The 20,939-nt window shown below is 42.7% G+C and overlaps 1 protein-coding gene across 3 annotated transcripts in view; it reads left to right on the forward strand.

The window, feature by feature from the left end:
• TOLLIP (toll interacting protein) overlaps positions 1-20,939 on the forward strand; it is a 343,606-nt gene that overhangs the window by 260,866 nt on the left and 61,801 nt on the right. For all 3 annotated transcript variants that reach the window (XR_015308513.1, XM_086957730.1, XM_086957731.1), the window contains exon 5: positions 6,088-6,178. Coding sequence is in view for 2 of the 3 variants with exons in the window: in XM_086957730.1 (XP_086813856.1) it covers positions 6,088-6,178 (91 nt within the window). In the remaining variant the exon portion in view is untranslated. The remainder of the gene's footprint in view (positions 1-6,087; positions 6,179-20,939) is intronic.

The raw sequence follows: 20,939 nt of genomic DNA on the forward strand, positions 1-20,939 counted from the left end.
CACATTTCCTCCTGTGCCGTTCATAGTGCCTCAATGGGACTTAAACCTTGTCTTGACATATCTGATGTGTGCTCCCTTTGAGTCCCTTCGTAACTGTCCTTTGCGTCTTCCTACTCTAAAGATGGCTTTCCTGGTAGCTATCACCTCTGCCAGAAGAGTGAGTGAGCTCCAAGCTATTTCATCTAAACATCCTTTCCTTTCTGTTCATCTGGACAAGGTGGTTTTAAGGACCCGTCCTTCTTTCTTGCCAAAGGTTGTTACGCCCTTTCACATCGGGCAGACCATCACTTTGCTCACTTTCTTTCCGCATCCCTCGAAAGAGGAAGAGAGATTCCACCGTCTGGACCCAAAACGTGCGCACTCGTTCTATCTGATATTGTCAGGTCAAATGTACCAACAAGGGATTTTATTTAGAAAATGATTTCTAATTGGTTGTATTCCAATTTTTTTTGGGGGGGGTAGTTCAGTTTAAACAAATCTAGAACCAACGATTGAATGAATTATTTATGCAGAACTAACACAGGAATGTCTTATATTCAATAAACGTATTTTCATATAGAAATCACATTGAGAAGGGTAAAATTAAAACGGAAATAAATTCAATGCAAAAACATGAAAAAGGTATATTACATCTTAACCTATAGTTCATGAATAAAAACATCCATTCCCAAATCAAAGAAGTGACGTATCTCCAGATACATAAAACAATCAGTTAAAATGCATTCAATATTAGGGAAGTTGATGGTACAGTCGATGTTTCGGTCTTCCGTGGTGTGAATCCCTCAGACCATCTTCAGAACAATAGATATTGCATCTTCAAAGACCCTTTAAAGAAAGCCAATGTGAAAATGAATTCAGCACAGTATATTCGGTTTCAAGGGAACTCTGTAATGCTCCACACTTTCAATGTCGGAGTTCACACTGTGGTCTGGTGATTGATAAGGCAGCGATGTCAATTGCAAAGGTGTTCGAGTTAGCCTCAAGATTCAGTATTTTCGACAATCACAATTTCCTCACGACAGTTACACATACGGGCAGCAATCCTCCTGTAGTGGTGTCTACACTGAGGCGCACACAACAGTTCCAGGTGGATGTCCAGCTCTTTGTTGGCTACGTGGGTGCCAAAAAAGGTCGGGCTGTGCACAAACGGGCCATCTCTCGATGGGTCGTTCTCTGCATCAAAGCCTGTTACTCGTTGGCTAAGGAGCCTCCTGTGGGGCGACAGCCCATTCCACCAGGGCGACGGCAGCCACTACTGCTTTGGGAAGCGGCGTTCCCTTGCAGGACATTTGTCAGGCAGCTACGTGGGCCTCGCTGCACACGTTTACCAAGCATTACTGCCTTGACAGTCAAGTTCGGAGAGACAGCTTCTTTGGCCGTTCTGTTCTCCATGACTTTCTGGTGTAATCTTGTTCGCAGACCCACCACCGGGGTTGGTATTGCTGGGGTATCTATTCTAAGGTAAGGAGTCTATCACTAACGTGTCTCTTTCAGATGCACAAGTTACTACTTGTGTAACGATATATCTGTAAGAGAAATTAGTTAGTGATAGATTCCTTACCGCCCCTCCCATCCTCCCTGTTCTGCGAACTGATTACTAGGGTTAAGGTCATCCCTTTCAGGGCCATAGTTTTAATGCACCAGTTGTCAGTATCTTGCATGGAACTGCGTTCCTGGTGCGGAAAGTCGTATACAGAACGGACGCCAGCGCACATGGGTGGTGCCTTAGTAGTCTCCGTGATGTCATCTCTGCGCATACATTGCCGGCGACGGACGCGGAGCCGCAGGACGCCACCTACTGACGCGCAGGGGTACTGCTAAGCAAAAATTTCCGGATCCAGTCTGATGCCTGGGGATATTCTAAGGTAAGGAATCTATCACAAACTAATGTCTCTTACAGATATATCGTTACACAAGTAGTAACTTGTGCGTCAGTGCTAATGGTGGTGCATTGTAAATATTCATATTGCAAGGCTTTTCTGGGAGACTGTTTTTTCGACATTCAAAAAGCTGTTGACACTGGTATTATTTTCAAATACCTGAATATTAATTTAATTAGTATTATATAATGTATGCGTTTATGACGTATGCATTTTTGGGACATTGTCCACGCATAACATCACTCAGTATTGAAAAACTATTTGGTATATAATGTGTGTCTATCTATAGATACAGACAAACAAACGGTTTAAGATAAATGTTTGTGTGTGTATCTATTGATATAGATAGATCTATCGAGAGAGAGCGAGACCAACACAGGTTTAGGGGTGGGTAAAGTTGTAGTGTGGCAAAGGTATTTTTAGGGTCTAGGCATGGGTTGGGGGTATAGGTTGGTAAGGGTGTATTTTAGTGGTGGGTAAGGGCAATTACTTGGAAAGGGAGTTTTTAGGGCTTGGGGGCACATAAGGGTATTTGGGTTGCAAAGGAGATTTTAGGGCTGCGTGGTATTGAAGGATATTAGGGTGGCCAGGGTGAGATTAATGTGTGACACGGAAAGTTCAAGAGCACTGTTCCAGGCAATTAAGCTCTTTATCTCCCTTCTACTCTTTAATGGCATATTGCCCCCTTCACTTATAAAGCATTAGGGTCATATTGAGAAAAGTAAAACCGATAACATAAAAATAAAAAAGGAGCAGCAAGCAACTCGGTGAGAGATTAGTACTTCCGATCTTTTGATAAAAATAAGTCATGAACCTGCCATTAACACCAAACAAGGAGCCCCTTCTTCAGATGGAAAGAGTGTTCACAAAAAGATATTTCCAGACATTTACTGTTAATAATTAATTTTACTTACAGTAGTATTGTTGCTGATATGCTTGGAACTCTGCTTTTTTGAAAATTAGAAGTCCAGTACGTGATAGTGGTACTCTCTCAGTTAAACGCCTGTACTGGTTAGCATGTCTGATCACAAAAGTTATATTATTACATAGCCATAGTAATGAAATGCATGGTGACGGTGTGCGTGCTAGTTGTTTGCGTGCTAAGTGTTTTTTAAATGTATGCAAATGTTAAAGCGTGCTAATGGTATTCGTGATTAATCTACTGAGTAAAGACACATGTAGTAAAATAGTAAAACCGCACGTGGTAATGACATACATACCTCCACACAGAGCAACACCCACCATCTAACTAAGATTTCTCTCTCCTGCACCAGACCACGAAACACCTGTCTGGGTTTGATTACTGGATTTCCTACACGCATGGCAAACCGTTAAATCAGCCCAGTGGGTTTTGGACATTACCCAACATAGTTATTGTCTGTAGCTCATTGCCACACCTCCCAGCATTCCACATCACACTCACAGGCTCTCATTGGAACATCAAACATTGCTCAGACAGGAAGTTCAAGATTTTTTTCTCAGAGGAGCTATACAACCCATATCTTTGTATCATCAGGGTCCAGGAGTATATGCTCTATATTTTCAAATACCCAGAAAGGACAGAACTTTACAGAAAATCTTGGACCTCAGGCCCCTAAACCACAACATCCTGTTAGAGCATTTTCACATGACGACCTTACAGGGCATAATCTCACTTCTCCAACAAGGCGACTTTATGGCTGCATTAAAGGATGCCTATTGTCACATGCCAATAAACCCAGCACATAGCAAATATCCCAGGTTTATGGTGGGTGGCAAACATTACCAGTTCAAAGTCTGCCCTTTCGGGGTCCCCACTGCACCTTGGGTATTCACCAAATGCCTAAGGAGAAAGTAGCAGCCCATCTACGGAGACAAAGTCCATGTTTTTCCATATATGAAAGATTGGCGTATCATAGTCAACCATCAATGTCACAAAGTTCACCTTTAACCTCTGCAAGTCCAAACAGATCTAGGGATTATTCTATACATACATGTGGGATAAGCCAATCCCAATACTGCAAGAATCCAGAATTTCCTTGCATTCATAGCTCAATTGCAGGTAAATCAACCACTCCCAGTAAGATCAGTCATGCGTCATAGTCATAATGGCCTCCTGCATTGCCATAGTCTCTCATGCACGACTACACATGCACCCACTGGAAGAATGCCTAGCACGACAATGGTCTCTGTCACTGGGTCAGTTAGAAGATAGTGTGTTGTTAGACCGCCATATTCCTCACTCTGTGCAGTGGTGGAACACCAGCAACTTATTGGTAGGGCGTGTTTTTCTCCACCCTGTTCCCAAGCTCATTCTAACAACGGACAATCATTCATAGGTTGGGTTGCACACTTTCAGGACCTCACAGTACAGGTTCACTGGGACACCAAACACTGGTGTCTCCACATCAACTACCTAGAACTTCAAGCTGTTCACCTAGTATTGAAAGTGTTTCTATCTCAACTGATTGGCAAGGTTGTTCTAGTTCAGACAGACAATATGACAACCATGTATTGCCTACAAAAATAGGAAGGGACACATTCTCAACAATTGCCCCTTCAATCCCAGACCATTTGGATGTGGGCTCTACATTTCAAAATTAATCTGTTAGTGGAATACCTTCCGGGAGCAGACAACAAGTTTGCAGATCTCCTCAGCAGGATGCAGCAACAAGTCCATGAGTTGGAACTCCACTCCCAAGCCCTGCTTCCATAATTCCACAGATGGGGGCGGGGGGGGGGGGGGTACCTGAGGGGGGTAGTCCCTGGAATAGATTTGTTCTCAACGCACAAAAAAACAATTTCCCAGACTTTTCATTCAGGTTCCTAAACCCACAATCCAAGGGCAACACACTATGGCGGAGTTGGTCAGGGATATTTGCCTACTCTTTTCTTCCTCTCCCTCTCATTCCATTCCTGGTTCAAAAGCTCAGGCAAACATCTGTCATACTAATACTAGTGTCCCCCCATATAGGTCTCTCGCCCTGGTTCAAAACATTACTAGACCTTTCTGTAGTTTCTGGGCTAGCAATTATCACCATAAGGTTATATCTTGCTTTCTATCTACAAAAACACGTCTTTATTCAAAATACTTGTCATTAAAGCCTTCATGGAGGCATTAAGAGTAATTCCGCACAGGTTCGACCCACAGGCATTAACCTTAGATGAGCCTTCCAGCTTTTGAGAGACAGGTTGATTCTCCGCACCAACCCTAATTTTCAAAAATGATCTCTCACTTTCATCTTAATCAATCCATTGAGTTGCCGGTTTTCTTCCCTCAACCAGTCTCAGTTGTAGGGAGAACTCTGCACACATTAGATGTCAAAAGAGCCCTTATGTTCTACATTGATACAACTAAAAGTTTAAGAAAAAATCAACAAATATTTGTTGCTTTCTCACCACTTCAATAAGGAAATCCTATTTTCAAATACGGTATTGCCAGATGGATAGTTGAGTGCATTCAAAGATGTTACGTTAAAGCCAAAAGACCCTCCTAGAGCACACTCTACATGTATAAAAAAAAAAAAAAAAGCTGGCATATGCATAGCGGCTTCATGGTCTACACCACACACTTTCACTAAACATTGTGTGGATGTGTTAGCATGGCAACAAGCAAATGTAGGACAGGCAGTGATACATACATATTTTCAAAACTACTGGAACACCCACAGATTAGCCACAGCTTCTTATGAAGACTGCTTTACAGTCTATGCAAATAATTTGTATCTATAGCCACACATTCCTTGAAATGAATATATCACTTATTCTGCAAATATCTGTTTGATGTTTCAGTTTGAGGTGCTGTAGATTCACATGCATCCACCGTCCTCCCCAGACACCTGTGGCCTTTGCACTTTACTTATTATATACATGGACATCTCTTTACAATGCATCAATGGAGTCAATGACCATGCCCATTATCACCAAGAGGAGGAATCACACTTATGACTCAAAAGACTTCTAACAAAAACAACTTGCACACATTCGTACTCAACACTAGATGACGGTAGTATGCAAAGCTTGTGAATCTACAGCTCTACATGCAACAAACCGATGCTTACAGGGTAACCTATTCCATTACAGGTACATACATTTTTACTTATGACTTCTAAAGGCTGCATTTGAGTGCTTCTGTCGCATAGAAAGTGAGATTATTTGATGAAGGACAAGCTGAAGGTTTGAATGAGGCTTCGGACGCTGATTTTCCCCCGTCTTTCCCCCACCACAGACCCTGCCAGCAGCCATGATGATGCAGCCCCAACCAGTGGTTCTGATGCCCACGGTCTATCAACAGGGAGTAGGCTATGTGCCTATTGCAGGTGTGTATCAAGTGACCTTATCTCACTATCTCAATGTGGGTTATGTAAGGGTGCTTGTTTATGTTTTGTCCTGCTTACTTGTGACACTGATTTGTACACTATTACCATGATGACACTGTACAACCAAGCTGAGGAGTCAGATTTATGGGTTCTCCTTTGTGCATCCTTGTAACAAGCTATATTTTATTCTGTGGTATTTTCTTTGAGCGTGTACTGAAGTAGTATTACACTAACTTCTTTGTAGTATATTTAACACAGTATATTTTTAAACCGATTGCAAAGCAGGTGCCATCTCATCACTTTTTTTCCTTTCTGTCTGCTATGCTATGTTGTACATTGCTTTCCCTTATTACATATTTCAGAAGAGTTTACGGTGACCTTTGCTGTTTGTAGAGCGTTGCTCAGATCCTGATTGATTAGTGGCAGTCCTCTGCTGGTTCTTTTCTATTGTTTTCTGTCTAGTATTTATAAAAGTTAGAGTATCTCAGTATGTGTGTGAGATTTTGAAACACATTTCAAGAACACTGCTGCAGTATAAAAGAAAAACAGGAAGTGTGCCCCCTATACTTAAGTGTGCATAGTTCTTAAAACGTACAAGATGATGGACGGAATGTTGCACAATGGCTATCATGGCTGAAGACTGCTGATAGTCAAAAAATTATCCTAGGATGCTTGATTCCGGTCCAGGGAAGACATGGCTTGGCAGTTCGGGCTGGACTGTTCCCATGAGGCACAGGGTCAAGACTGATTTGCATATGGCCATGTCTGAACTTGTGGTGGCTTGGTGAGCAAAATAACGATGGTTAAACCCAGATCTGTGACTGGGGTTGATTGTTTTGCCATTGTGCAACATTCCGTCCATCATCTTGTGTGTTTTGCTGTTCGCCCTATGTGGGAAGGGTATGCCCAGACGTGGGTCCTGTGCTCACTAAGCCACTGGAGTCAAGCTATCCTGGCTGAAGACGGCTGATAGCCAGAAACTGGTCCTAGGATGCTTGATTCGGGTCCAGGGAAGACATAGCTTGGCAGTTCGGGCTCAACTGTTCCCATGAGGCACAGGGTCAAGACTGATTTGCATGTGGCCATGTCTGAACTGGGGTGGCTTGGTGAGCAAAATAACGATGGATTAAACCCAGATCTGTGACTGGGAGTGATTGTTTTGCCATTGTGCAACATTCTGTCCATCATCTTGTGTGTTTTGTAGTTCTTAAAACGTAACATAGCCGCTTGAAGATTTCCAGAGGCCACACTATTGCATCATGCCCAACAAATATACAAGGCAACCCAATGCCAGACCCCCACCCCGGCCAGAAATTGCGTACACACCCTGACTGGAAGTGTGACAAATTTCAGCTAGAAACACCAATTTGGGGGATTTTGTTTTTTCTGTTTGCTTTTGCTTTTTTGTTTGACATTCTTTTTTAAGCAATTTGTGCTGATGCTTCCGGAGGGCTGTTTAGCCTCATGTTTTTGTGGCTGTCAGGTCTGCAAGTGTCCTGCCTGTGTGCCAAATGTCTTGGAACGCAGTCCTGATGTGTGTTGCTTCCCTGACACTCATTCAAGGATGTGCTACATTTAGAGAAAACATGTCTTACTGGGGGCTAAGTGACAGAGAAGAGCTGTGGCTCAGGGTCAAAAGAAGTAAGATTTACAAAGATATTTCTACAGCTGCATCGTTACCTGCCTCTGAGACGAGAGAAGCAGTTTTTCCCCATCTCTACATCCTGTGACAATTCTCTTCTCACTTCAAGAGGTGAGTGGGCAGCATCCCAAGTTCACCTTAAACGCTCTCTCCTGGTAAACAGTGAGAAGCTCCTCAACGTGACATTTGACGTTCGTAGGAGGGATAAACATCCCTTAGAGCCTCTTTAACAAGAGCTGGTTCGTCCTCTTCTCTTAAGACTTGGAGAAGAATCCTGCCATCTCCAAATTCACTACATTGTGTGGAAGATGATATGGTTGCTATTGAGGCCAACAAAGGTAATACTGCTATGCCTTAATCTAATCCAGTACAAACTACAGTTTTTTTCCTGGAGAATTATCATCAGTCCTAAGCATTGAATAGTCTTGGCCTATGGCGGATCGTTGCCGCCAGCGAAGGCAGCGGTGTTGAGAGGCTCTCGACGACTCTGATTTTACAATGTGGAGGAGGAGCCTTTTCGGGATTTCGAAAGCGGAAATCGCGTACTGAGAGACTGCTGAGGTGAGCCGCGGATTACAGGAGGGTTGACGAGTAGAGCAATGAGCTGACCCGACATCCCGGACACAACCCTGCTCTCGACCCGAGATATCGGGTAGCCTGGTGGTGCGGTGCGGGGGATTGTCCGTGTGGCGTGTGTTATCTACCACGGGTACTTCAAATCATCTACCATCTTACCGGTGGATCGCGCATACAGCCCAAGACGCTGACAATGGATGCGACTGTTGGATTTCCGCTGGAGGTGGCAGACGCTACCTGCTTGGAGGCTCGCCCTGAACCGGCTGGCTGTGGGACACTGGGCTAGGTGGGAGGTTCTAGCGCTACTCCCAGGTAGCGAGGAGCGGGAGCAGGACGAAGAGGTGGGAGCCGGATTCACGAACGAGGAAATGGCCCCTAAGAATGCCCGTACTACCCGGGCCGGAAAAGCTGCAAAAACTGACTCTCCGGTGGGAAATACAACAGCGACCCTAAAGGTAACAGCAGGGGATGTGCCTGATGAAAGCTCCGGGCAGAAAACAACGGGAGCATCAACAGGGGCTTTACCAATTGTGAAACTTTCTCTTAAACAACTAATCAGACCTCTGGTATTTGTTACAGAACCAAAAGGGAATAACTTGCAGGAAAGTAACAATGTATCAAGGGGGCAAGGAGACGCAGGGCCTGTTAACGTCGAGATTTCCCTACCAGATCAGACCAACGTGCAAAAGAGCGGGCAAGATATAGCAGTAACAGAGGCTAATTCCAGCAAAGAAAGTGAATGTCTCTTACCGGGTTCTTCAGGCTCCTCTAGTTCAGCGGTGGAAAATACTGAGGGGGACAAAACAACTGGGGTGAGCCTGCAACTGGAAGGAAATCTGAAAAATATATCGCAACAACCGGCGGAGGCTGATGATGGGGAAGCTGAATGTGCAGAAAGTGCAGCTAATAATGTGCCCGAAGACGGGAAAAATAAACACTCTGAAGCGGCAGGAGATATGTTAAGGGACTGTTCCTCGAGTTCAGCCGAACAGAGTGAGAACTCTCCGGGCACGCGCGAAGACATCCCAATCGAACATCCAATAGTAGATTTAAATACTATGGATAACATTATAATAGGAGGTGAAATTATCGAGACGCCTGAAAATGAAGGTGCAACTGTGGTAGAACTAGAGACGGTTGAAGAGGGAACAAATTTGGAGTATGCAGAAATTTCTGACGAAGAGGAGAAAGGAACCGGTGATAACAGGATAAAAGTCTCTAAAGCACCAGGGCTAAAAAAAGGGAAAATGAAAGCCAAGACTAAATTGAAGAAAATTATTAGCAGCCTTTTGGCTAGAGATTTATCTGCAAATTGTGTAGGAGGGAGAAAACTGAACAGGGATGAGAGCCCCTTAAGAAAGTGGATGTAGGCGAAGGGAGGAGTCAAGAATATGGCTCTGACACTTTCGGGGGCAAGCCCTGAAGATGATTCAAATTTGAGGACTGATGTGAATATTCCCATATGTTCTGACGATTTAAGTTCTCCTGTGCCGGGGGTAAACGCAATCCTCTTGGATATTCCTGATACTGTAGCTAGTGAACTAATTACTGAAATAACAATTACAAATACTAGTACAAGCACAAGGCCTATCAATAGTACTAATGCCTTGGATACTACCCATCGTGGAGATGCCACCCAGGTGCAGACTTGTAAATCAACCACTCAATTGTCTGCAGTACAAAGGACTTTAGATGTAGGAACGACTAATGGGGCATCTGAAATACCTGGATAATCAAACACCATTAGTATTGGTACTGCTAAGAGCACTGTCGGGGGTATCCCTTCGCCATTTCTGAACTCAGATACAGAACTCAACGCACTTACTGAGCAACCCGGGGGAACGAGCAAATGTTTATATAATGAAGAAAATATGGGGACTGGTAATTTGAACACTTCTTCTATGGATCTGATTAGGCGGACACTTATGGCTCAGCGACAAGAGGGACAGTTACGCTTTTTACAACTACTAGAGGATAATACCAAACTCCAGACTTTTATGTTAGAAGTATCCAGCAAGTTAGGTGGTGTCACACAAGATCTAGAGGAACTGAAACAAAGAGTCGTGGGGGTGGAAGAAGGGGCTGCGAGATAGTAATCTTTAGCGCAATCACACAATGGAAGAATTGCCAAGCTAGAGGCAAAGGTTGAGGATCTGGAGAATAGGGCGAGAAGACACAACCTTGGATTATTTGGGGTACCCGAAGGGGCAGAAGGGGCTGACCCCCGGACCTTTGTTGTGAAACTTTTTCAGAAAGCCTTCGTCGATTTGTCAGATTGGTGCTGGGATTCCCAATTATAACGAGTCCACCGGCTGCCACTATTCCAAATAAATAAGTTCCGCAAATATCCAAGACCGCTATTGATTGATTTTGGGAATTTTTTGTTACGCCAAGAGGTATCCTTAAAAGCAAAACCTAACAATCCAGTTACAGTGGATAATCTTACTTTTTTTGTCCGATCGGATTTAAGTAAAGAAACGATGGACAGGCGATGGCAACTACGTAAGATGATTGACCCATTTAAAGCAACTGGATGCACGGTATACTTACATGAGCCGGCCAGGCTCAAAGTTATTAAAAATGGTTAGGTGCACTTCCTCACTGAAGAGAAGGAGGCTGAGCAATTACTGATTAAACTAAGCACCTAAAATCAGCAAGAGAATTTGATACGGCTTATTTAATATTTGACTAGTAAATATATAGGATATGTTACTGCCCTCTTGAATTATCTTTGGTGTTAGATCTTTGTTCTTCTTACCCCTTTTTTTGTTGTTGTTTTACTCATGGGCTGGATGGAAACTTTAGATCACTTGTCAAACACATATCTAGCAGCCACAATCTTTACGGAAGGGGAGAGCAGGGATAAGGGGTACAATTTAGTTAGATTTTGGCACGTGTTTCTTTAAGAGTGTATTTCGGCTCTTTTCTCTCTTCTATAAGGAAATGTTTGAAGTCTTCATTCAGAGGTAGTCAATTGTAGTCTCTCCACGCTACTTCGTGATGCTGCCACTCCATCAGCAGCAAGGTATAGAGGGGAGCCCTCCGTTCGGGCACTTCTGGGTGGGGTGGGTCTGGGTTTGGGGTGGGTTAAAAGGGGAAAAATGTTATTGCAAGAAAGAGATTAACAGCTACAGAGTTAAAGTTTTTATGTTTTCCTTTTCTAAACAAAATGTAATGCAGAGGAGATCGAAAAGTATAGTTACAAGATATGTTGTTTCTTAGATGTTTGGTATGGAATGTCGCTGGTCTCAATAGTAAATATAAAAGGAGTCTGGTACAAGAAGAAATTAATATGTATAAACCTCATATAGCATGTATTTCGGAAACTCATATTGGGTTTCAAGACCGCAAACTTTTGTCTCAAATGGGATATGATCTTGTTGTCTGTTCAAAGTTAGGGGCATCAATCAGGGGGGTAGCTATTTTGAAACAGAAGCACATAAGGATGAATATCCTTAAAACTGCTGCCGATGTCTGGGGGAGGTGGGCAATTGCACTGGTGCAATTTGATCAAAAATGCTTTGTATTCTGTCTGGTCTACGGCTCTAACACTGATGAACCTAAGTTGTATGAACAACTAAATATAGAGCTACTCGAATGGGAGGGCGAATTGCTGATAATGGGGGATTTTAATTGTGTTATGAATTACAAGATCGACTCCACAAGTAAAGGCACTACAACTAGGATGCGCAAAGTTAGGGCAGCCATAGGTGAACTCAGTAGGATACATAACTTGAAAGATGCTTGCCGTACTAAACACCCTATCATAGCAGGGTTCATGTACTATTCAGTACCTCATAAAGCTTGCTCCCGAATTGATATGGTATGGGCATCAGACAATATTCTGGAGAACTGTAATATAGAACTCTGCCCTAGGGTTACATGTGACCATAATCCTATATTGTTAGAATTTAAAATCCTTGATAAAGAGCAAACCCCCAGACAGTTTACATTCCCTAGATATTTATTTATGGATTCTGTATTTATTTCAGGTATTAAGGCACATATAAAAGAATTTATAGCAATTGATAATAATTCTACAACAGCTAATTTTGTATGGGATGCATGTAAATGCAGCATAAGAGGCTTCGCTCAACAATATATTCTAAGGAAGAATGCTGAAAACCGGAGAGTATCTAAGCTGACTACATCTAGTATATTATTAAGTGAACATCATTTGGTAGAGGCCCTCATACAGGGCAAATCAAACATTGAAGAATTAAGGATGTGATTGGTGTCACTACGGTCGGCACTAAAAAAGACTCTCAGGGAAAAATACAGTTCTAAAATCCACAAATACAATCTGGCACAATATGAAGGGGGTGACAGAATTGGCAAAGTACTGGGCTACAAGGTAGCAGATAAGAAAACTAAAACAACTATCAAATTATTAAAAGATTCAGACTCTATTAAATACAAAAAACCGGATCAAATCTTAGATCAGTTTGCTAAACATTATTGTCATTTATATACTCCAGAAAATGTACCCCCCCAAAGAGAAAATTATGCATTATTTAGAGAAATATTTGCCCTTGCGACCAGATAATGAAGCAATCAAACATCTTCACTCTAAAGTTACAACCACTGAAATAGAAGTAGCTATACAAGTACTACCCTCGGGCAAGGCTGCAGGAGAGGACTGCTTACCTATAGAGCTTTACAAGATTTGTGATAAGGAACTTCTTCCGCTTTTCCAACTGGTAATAGACTCTATGGGGCAAACAGGAAGTGCTCCTTTATCTTGGAAATCCGCAAAAATAGTGTTTTTAAAAAAAAAAGATAAACCGCCAGAAGATCGTGGGTCATATAGGCCCATTTCATTAATTAATACAAACGCGGAAGTGTTCGCTAAAATCCTGGCTAATCGCCTAGCTCCCATCATGCCGGATCTGGTGAAAAGTCAGCAACATGGGTTTGTGGTGGGGAGAGACACCACTACCCACATAAATACGGCCGTGACCGCATTCGATGTAGCTTCAACTACTCTCACCCCACTCGGAATGGTTATGTTGGATGTGGAAAAAGCATTTGACCGAGTGGGGTGGGAGTATCTGTGGGCGGTACTGAGGGCATTTGGTATACAGGGTCAATATCTTGGATGGGTCCGCTCTCTATACGATAATCCAACGGCAATAGTAAGCTATGCAGGGGCCAATTCGGCTAACTTCCCAACTAGGCAGGGTTGCCCTCTATCTCCTCTGCTCTTTGCCCTATCTTTGGAGCCATTTTTAAATGCGCTGACGGCTCAAGATAATATTATACCAGTGCAACATGGAGGAAAGAGTTTAAAAATAACCGCTTTCGCAGATGATATAGCTATATTAACCACTGACTTAATTTTGGCTATCCCTGAGATATTGGACGAAGCAAGTAAATTTGGAGAGATATCAGGATATAAATTAAATGTGAGTAAAACTCAAGTAATTGCTAATTACAAACCTGCTCAACCGATACTAGGACTCTGTCCGAACGCTATTTATTTAAGCATTAGGCTTGCAGCCGAGGTAGAGAAAATCATAGCCTTGAATTATGACCCATTGTTTAAGGAGATAACTGCATCTTTAAAAAAACTGGCACAAGATACCACTTAGTTTGGTAGAACGAATACATTTAATAAAAAAATGAAGATCGTACCAAAGCTTTTGTATCTATTCAGATCCATCCCACTGCAACTTAATAATCTATATTTTAAAAAATTGGAGGACATTTGTAGTAGCTACATTTGGGGCTATAAAAAAGCCTGCAGATCAATTGCGATCTTGAAACGATCTATTGAAAAAGGAGGTCTAAACTTCCCGGATTTTAAAATATATTTCTTTGCAACCTTCTTTCGGTGCATAAGCAGTCTCTTGATAAATGAAAACTCCCTATTTTACCATCAATTTATGTTGGGATCAGATAGCAACCAATTCTTGTTCCGTGTGCATGACCCTAATTATTTCAAGCGAGTCAAATTTAGGACCGTGAGACATATTAAAAAAATTTGGAATCAAATTACGATCTCAGATAAGATCCCTTTCTTTAATGCTTAATTGCAAATCTGGGGAAACCCAGGAATACCAGGTATTTTTTCTGATGGCTCTGGGGCTCAGTGGATAGGACATGGCATAACCACTCTAGGGGACTTATATGGGCCGGATGGTTTCCTAAGTTTCAAAACATTAAAATTACTATATAAAATTGGCGACGGTATGTATTTTAAATACATTCAGATTAAGGATTTCTTGGTTAATAAAATGAAAATCGAGAGAGTTGACCATTCAGATACTTTAAAATGTCTTTATTCCGGGCGAACTAAATCGCTAATTAGCGAGAGTTATGCCTGTCTAAACTGTGGCAAGATATGAGACTGTGAGAAAATGGCGGACAAATGGTCCAATAGATTAGGAGCCAACCAGATTGCTGGGTCACTCAGACAAATACATCAAGTAGTTCAATCTTCTAATTTAAGGCTGCAATTCTATAGAACGGTGAGTCAAATATATTATACACCTCAAAGAATTGCTCGATGGGTATCTGGAAATGTTTCTAGTGAGCAAACTAAATGTCCGAAATGCAATCTGGAAGCCGCAGGTATTGAACATATGCTTTATCAGTGCCCGGAACTTGGTCTATTCTGGAAAGGAATAACAGCGGTTTTAAACAGTAGGCAAATAATATCTCCACCACTTTCGGCTCATTTAATTTTGCTTGGCATACAGGATATCATTAGTAGCCATAAAGATTTGTCAACTATAGTTTTCGCTTGCGCCTGGCTAGTTATAGCTAGGACTTGGATATCTAAGGAACCTCCATGTGTCATGGAGTGGTGGAGCCTTATTAACAAAATTCATACAATGGAGCTAGCTCTGGCAAAACTTAGGGGTCCCAAGGCACTGAAAGGGAGGGAAAAAATCTGGGGATCATTTGTTTGATATGTTTTGTAACTATTCAAAGGGATCAGCTCACTTTGTAGCGGCATCGCTGTGATGATTTAAACATTTTTGAATGTATGTATTGTATTCCTCTGCTCGAATTCAAAGGTGAAAACCTATGTTTTGTTGTTTTTGCTTTTTGTATATATATGTAAATTGACGCTGTTTTCATGCAATAAATAAAAAAAAAAAAAAAAAAATTGTCTTGGCGCACATAACATGTACGTGTGTGTGTATATATATATATATATATATCTCCTATTATAACTTAGGACCTGGTTTCCATAGGAAATCCACAACATTCTATTTGGAATAACTTTGGCGCCGATTGACCAATCTTCGTGAAATTCTTTAAGAAGATGGCCTGCTCAGTTCCGCTCCTTCCCTGAAAGTTTGAAGGTGATTCGTGAAGTCGGGCCGAGAAAAAAGGGGGTCCCAAAACGTGTTTTCCCCATGCAGAGTGTTACAATCAGTCACCTCAAGCCCCGCCCCCTCCCTGCACCACTCTGCAAACCCGCCCCTGGCGCGTTTGCAGAGGGGGAAGTAATTCCCCTTGAATACTGGGGGTCCCTGGGGGCCAACTAGCCCTCCAGGTACCTCCAGTAAGCGCCACAGAGCTGCGTTGCAGAGTGTTGTAAAAAGGGCGTGGCCTCATTACACCTCTCTGCAACGCAGCCCCCTGGCGCATACTGGAGGTTTCTTGTGGGCTAGTTGGCCGCCAGGGACCCCCAGTATGCAAGGGGAATTAGTTCCCCCTCTGCAAACGCGCAAGGGGGCTGCGTTGCAGAGAGGTGTAAAAAGGGGGCCTCAGAACACCTCTCTGCAATGCAGCCCCCTGGCACATACTGGAAGTTCCTGGTGGGCTAGTTGGCCCCCAGGGACCCCCAGTATGCAAGGGGAATTAGTTCCCCCTCTGCCAACCAGCCAGGGGGCTGTGTAGCAGAGAAGTGTAAAAAAGTGTGTGGTCTCATTACACCTCTCTGCAACCCAGCCCCCTGGTGCATACTGGAGGTTCCTGGTGGGCTAGTTGACTCCCAGGGTACCCCGGTATGCAAGGGGAATTAGTTCTCCCTCTGAAAACGCGCCAGGGGGCTGCGTTACAGAGAGGTGTAAAAAGGGGCGTGGCCTCATTACACCTCTCTGCAACCCAGCCCCCTGGCGCATACTGGAGGTTCCTAGTGGGCTAGTTGGCACCCAGGGGACCCCAGTATGCAAGGGGAATTAGTTCCCCCTCTGCAAACGTGCCAGGGGGCTGTGTTGCAGAGAGGTGTAAAAAGGGGCGTGTTTTTACACCTCTCTGCAACGCAGCCCCCTGGCGCATACTGGAGGTTCCTGGTGGGCTAGTTGGCCCCCAGGGACCCCCAGTATGCAAGGTGAATTAGTTCCCCCTCTGCAAACACGCCAGGGGGCTGCGTTGCAGAGGGGTGTAATGAGGCCATGCCCCTTTTTTCACCTCTCTGCAACGCAGCCCCCTGGCGCATACTGGAGGTTCCTGGTGGGCTAGTTGGCCCCCAGGGACCCCCAGTATGCAAGGGGACCTAATCCCCCAACTTAGAACACGCTATGGGGCGAGTTTGCACAGTGGTGAAGGTAGGGGGCGGGGCTTGAGGTGATATGTGTGCAAACATGCCCGTTGGTGCGTTTTAAGTTGGGGGAATTAATTCCTCTTCAATCCAGAGGTGCCCTAGAGGCCAACTAGTCCAACAGGTACCTCCAGTAAGCGCCACGGAGCGGCGTTGCAGAGTGTTGTAAAAAGGGGGCGTGCCCTCTGAACACCTCTCTGCAACTCAGCTCCATGGAGCATACTGGAGGTCCCTGGTGGGCTAGTTTGCTCACAGGGGACCTCAGGATTGAAGAGGAATTAATTCCCCAACCCAAAACGCGCCACAGGGCGTGTTTGCACATATGTGACCTCAGGCCCCGCCCCCTTCCTTCACTATTGAGCACACTATTCCTCTAAAATCAGCGGAACTACGAATTCCGATTTACTCACCTGTTATCACGAGAGACGTCAGTGCTGCATCTTTGAGCCCAGTACCGACCCTGAAAAGTAAATCTAAGTGAACCTACCAGTAACTTGTATTTTCTTCCATAGGAATCGATTGTGTGGTTTTCACCAGAAAAGTTTCTAAGTGTCTTTTTTTGAAACGTACAAATATTCCTCTAAAATCATTCCATAGGTTAACATTGACTGGTTTCACTTGGAAATTCTTCTAAGTGTGGAATTTTGGAACTTTAAAAAATTCCTCTAAAATCACCTAAACTACGAATTCCGATTTACTCACCTGTTATCAGGAGAGACCTCAGTGCTGCATCTTTCAGCTCACTACTGATCCTGAAAAGTAATTTTAACCGTACTTACCAGTAACTTGAATTTCCTTCCATAGGATATCATTGCCTGCTATATACAATATATATAAATTAAAAAAAATATAAAATAAAAAAATTACAATTTCAATATTACATTTTTTTTTTAATTAAAAATATGTAATGTAATTTAAAATCTAAAATTAAATACTTTAAAACAATGTAGTAAATCAGTATAAAAAAATAACAGTTAATACATTTAAAAATCATGATTTACAAAACCTTTGAAATTCACTGAAAAAAACATAGGTTTCAGCCACGTTATAGTTAGGAATTAGCATTTACAAAACCTTGGAAAATCACTGAAAAAACCATAGGTTACAGCCACGTTATAGTTAGGAATTAGCATTTAAAAAAACCTTGGAAATTCACTGAAAAAAACAAAGGTTTCACACATGTTATAGTTAGCTCGACATTTCACTCATAGAAAACCATTGAAAGTCCCCCGTTATAGTTAGTTCAGCTAACTATAACTCGCGCGCCCGCGATGCACTGCTGATGACGTCACATATTACATCACTCATGACATGGTCAGTGACATCACTCATGACATCGCTGATGACATCTCAAATGACATCACTCATGACATCTTCCTTGTGAAAGAGTGGCAGACCTCCTCTCAGCGTAATATAACCTTTGATACACACATTCAAAAATAGAAACTAACATTTTCAAAAAAATGGAGATACCAATACCAGTTACAACAACCTATCCAGTAATTTCACCATCTACATACACATCCACTCATTCACCAACAGTTCTATATAGTCACTCATACATCTACTCACTCATCATATGTACTCATACACCTATACATCCTGTTACACACCGACACTCATCCATAGTTACTCACACACATACTCACACATGCAAATAAACTATCAAACATCCATTTATTTGCATATACAGCTATACACACACCACTACACTTACTTATACAAAAACGTACACATACTCTCTTAAACAATCATTATAAAAACACATACTTATTCATACAGGAACTCTTCCAATCTCTCACTCTCGCATATAATCACTTTTATACATCAATACTCACATATACTAGATTAAAACATATGTAGTTAAAGATACTATTGAGACAGTCATTCACTCAGTAACACACCCATACACACACTCATCCACCCATACACTCCTGCACGCATGCTGTCTTCAAAACACATACAGGGAGTCACTCATTCATGCATCTATGCGCTAAGTAATACCCCCCACCAAACCAAACAGACACTCATACTGATACTCAAAAAACAACTAATAACCCATATACACACTCCTGTAACTACTCACCAACCCATGCAGCCACTTATACACAAAATGAGACACTGATACAGATATTTACATATTTAAACATTACTCGCTAATACATGTATTCACTAGGATACACTTAAGTCAGTTATACAATCAATTTTACAAAAAAAAATCCATTTAGACAGTTATTTACCCATTTATTCTTCCATCGACCTTTAGATATACATATAAAAAAATATTTATTTTTCAGAAAGACATATTCACTGGATTATGTCATCAGTGATGTCATCAGTGATGTCATGAGTGATGTCACTGACCATGTCATGAGTGATGTAATATGTGACGTCATCAGCAGTGCATTGCAGGCGCGCAAGTTATAGTTAGCTGAACTAACTATAACGGGGGAATTTCAGTGGTTTTGTATGAGTGAAATGTCCAGCTAACTATAACGTGTGAAACCTATGGTTTTTTCAGTGAATATATATATTCTTCGAATGGCGTAACTCAGAGAAAAGACTTTGGCTTTTCTTTGAGTTGCGCCATCAAGGATCCTTAAAAAAATATTAAGCTCCGGACCAGTACTGGTTCTTTCTAAGAGGTGATCCCCCACCAGACTCAGTCATCATAGCTGCTGCTTGCAAGACTCACTCTATTGGCTCCTCATCAACAGTTCTTATGGATAAGGACAGCAAGCAGAAAGACTCCATTGGGAGGAAAATATGCTGAGCATCCGCCTCCTTTACGGAAGTTGCCAGCGCTTCTGACTTGTTAGGCAGTTATGGTAGATCATTGTGGGACTCTATGAGCAGGTACATGGAGAAGCTACCAAAAGAAGACAGACTGGAATCAAGAAATCCTGCATGAAGAGGGACTAGTATCCAATCAGGTCATCAATGCTGCTGCAGATGCCTCAGATCTGGCGGCACATGTATACTCCCCCAGCATTTGTGGCAGAAGGTCTTCCTGGCTTTACTTTACAGGCCTAAAACCAGAGGCCCTGCACAGGATTATGAATCTCCCTTTGTCAAGAAATTCATTATTTGGCACTTATGCAGAGGATAAAATGGCCAAAATTAAGGTGGAGCTGGATGTACTAAAGGCTGTAGGTCTAGAGAAGAGGAAGGAGTTCTGAAAAGTTTCAGATCCTGTGATCGATGCTATTACCAACAGAGGGTTCAAACCCCTGACTGGACCTCACAACAGCAACAAAGCCGGGCCGACTGTCATTCCCGCAGACCATCTTGTGGTAGAGCTCTGCGACAACCTGCATCCTCTACCAAACCACCGGCCAAACCATGAATCATCACTTTCCCCTTCTCTGTTACCTACTCTGGTGGGGGCAAGTATCATGAAAACACCTGGACTAGTTGTGCACCATCACAAAAGGCGAATGGGTCTTAAATATTTTTCAACATGGGTACTCACTTTTTTCAAATCACCTCCCACGGTCCCACTGACCAAAACATCATGCCATCAGCGAGACCTCCTTTAAACAGAAGTTGCCATCTGCTCTTAAAGGAGGCCATAGAGGAAGTCTCTTTTTCTCCAAGGGAATTTGGAATCTGCTCTCGCTACTTCGTAGTGCATAAAAACAATTCCAACCCATTCTGGGCTTGGGGGTTCTGCACAAATACATTCGAAAGGAAACATACAGGATGCTTGCCCTTCACTAGATCTACCCATAATTACATTGGGGAATTGGATGTGTTGGATCGATCTTCAGCATGCATACTTCAACAACTGATTGCTACAAAATGCCGGAAGTTCCTACACTTCTAAGTGGCATCCAAACATTATCAATATAAAGTGCTACCGTCCGGCCTAAAATCTGCACCACGCACATTCTCAGAATGCATGGCCACGGTCGCAGCAGCCTTAAGGAGGCGGAGAGAGTTTGTCTACCCCTACCTAGATAAATGGCTAATAAAAAGTTCCTGTCCGTCTCAAACTGAAGAATACTACCAAATCTGCACCGTGACTCTGCAAAGTCTACATCTCC

This window comes from Lissotriton vulgaris, chromosome 2_1 (assembly GCF_964263255.1).
Source record: "Lissotriton vulgaris chromosome 2_1, aLisVul1.2, whole genome shotgun sequence".
Taxonomy (NCBI): Eukaryota; Metazoa; Chordata; class Amphibia; order Caudata; family Salamandridae; genus Lissotriton; species Lissotriton vulgaris.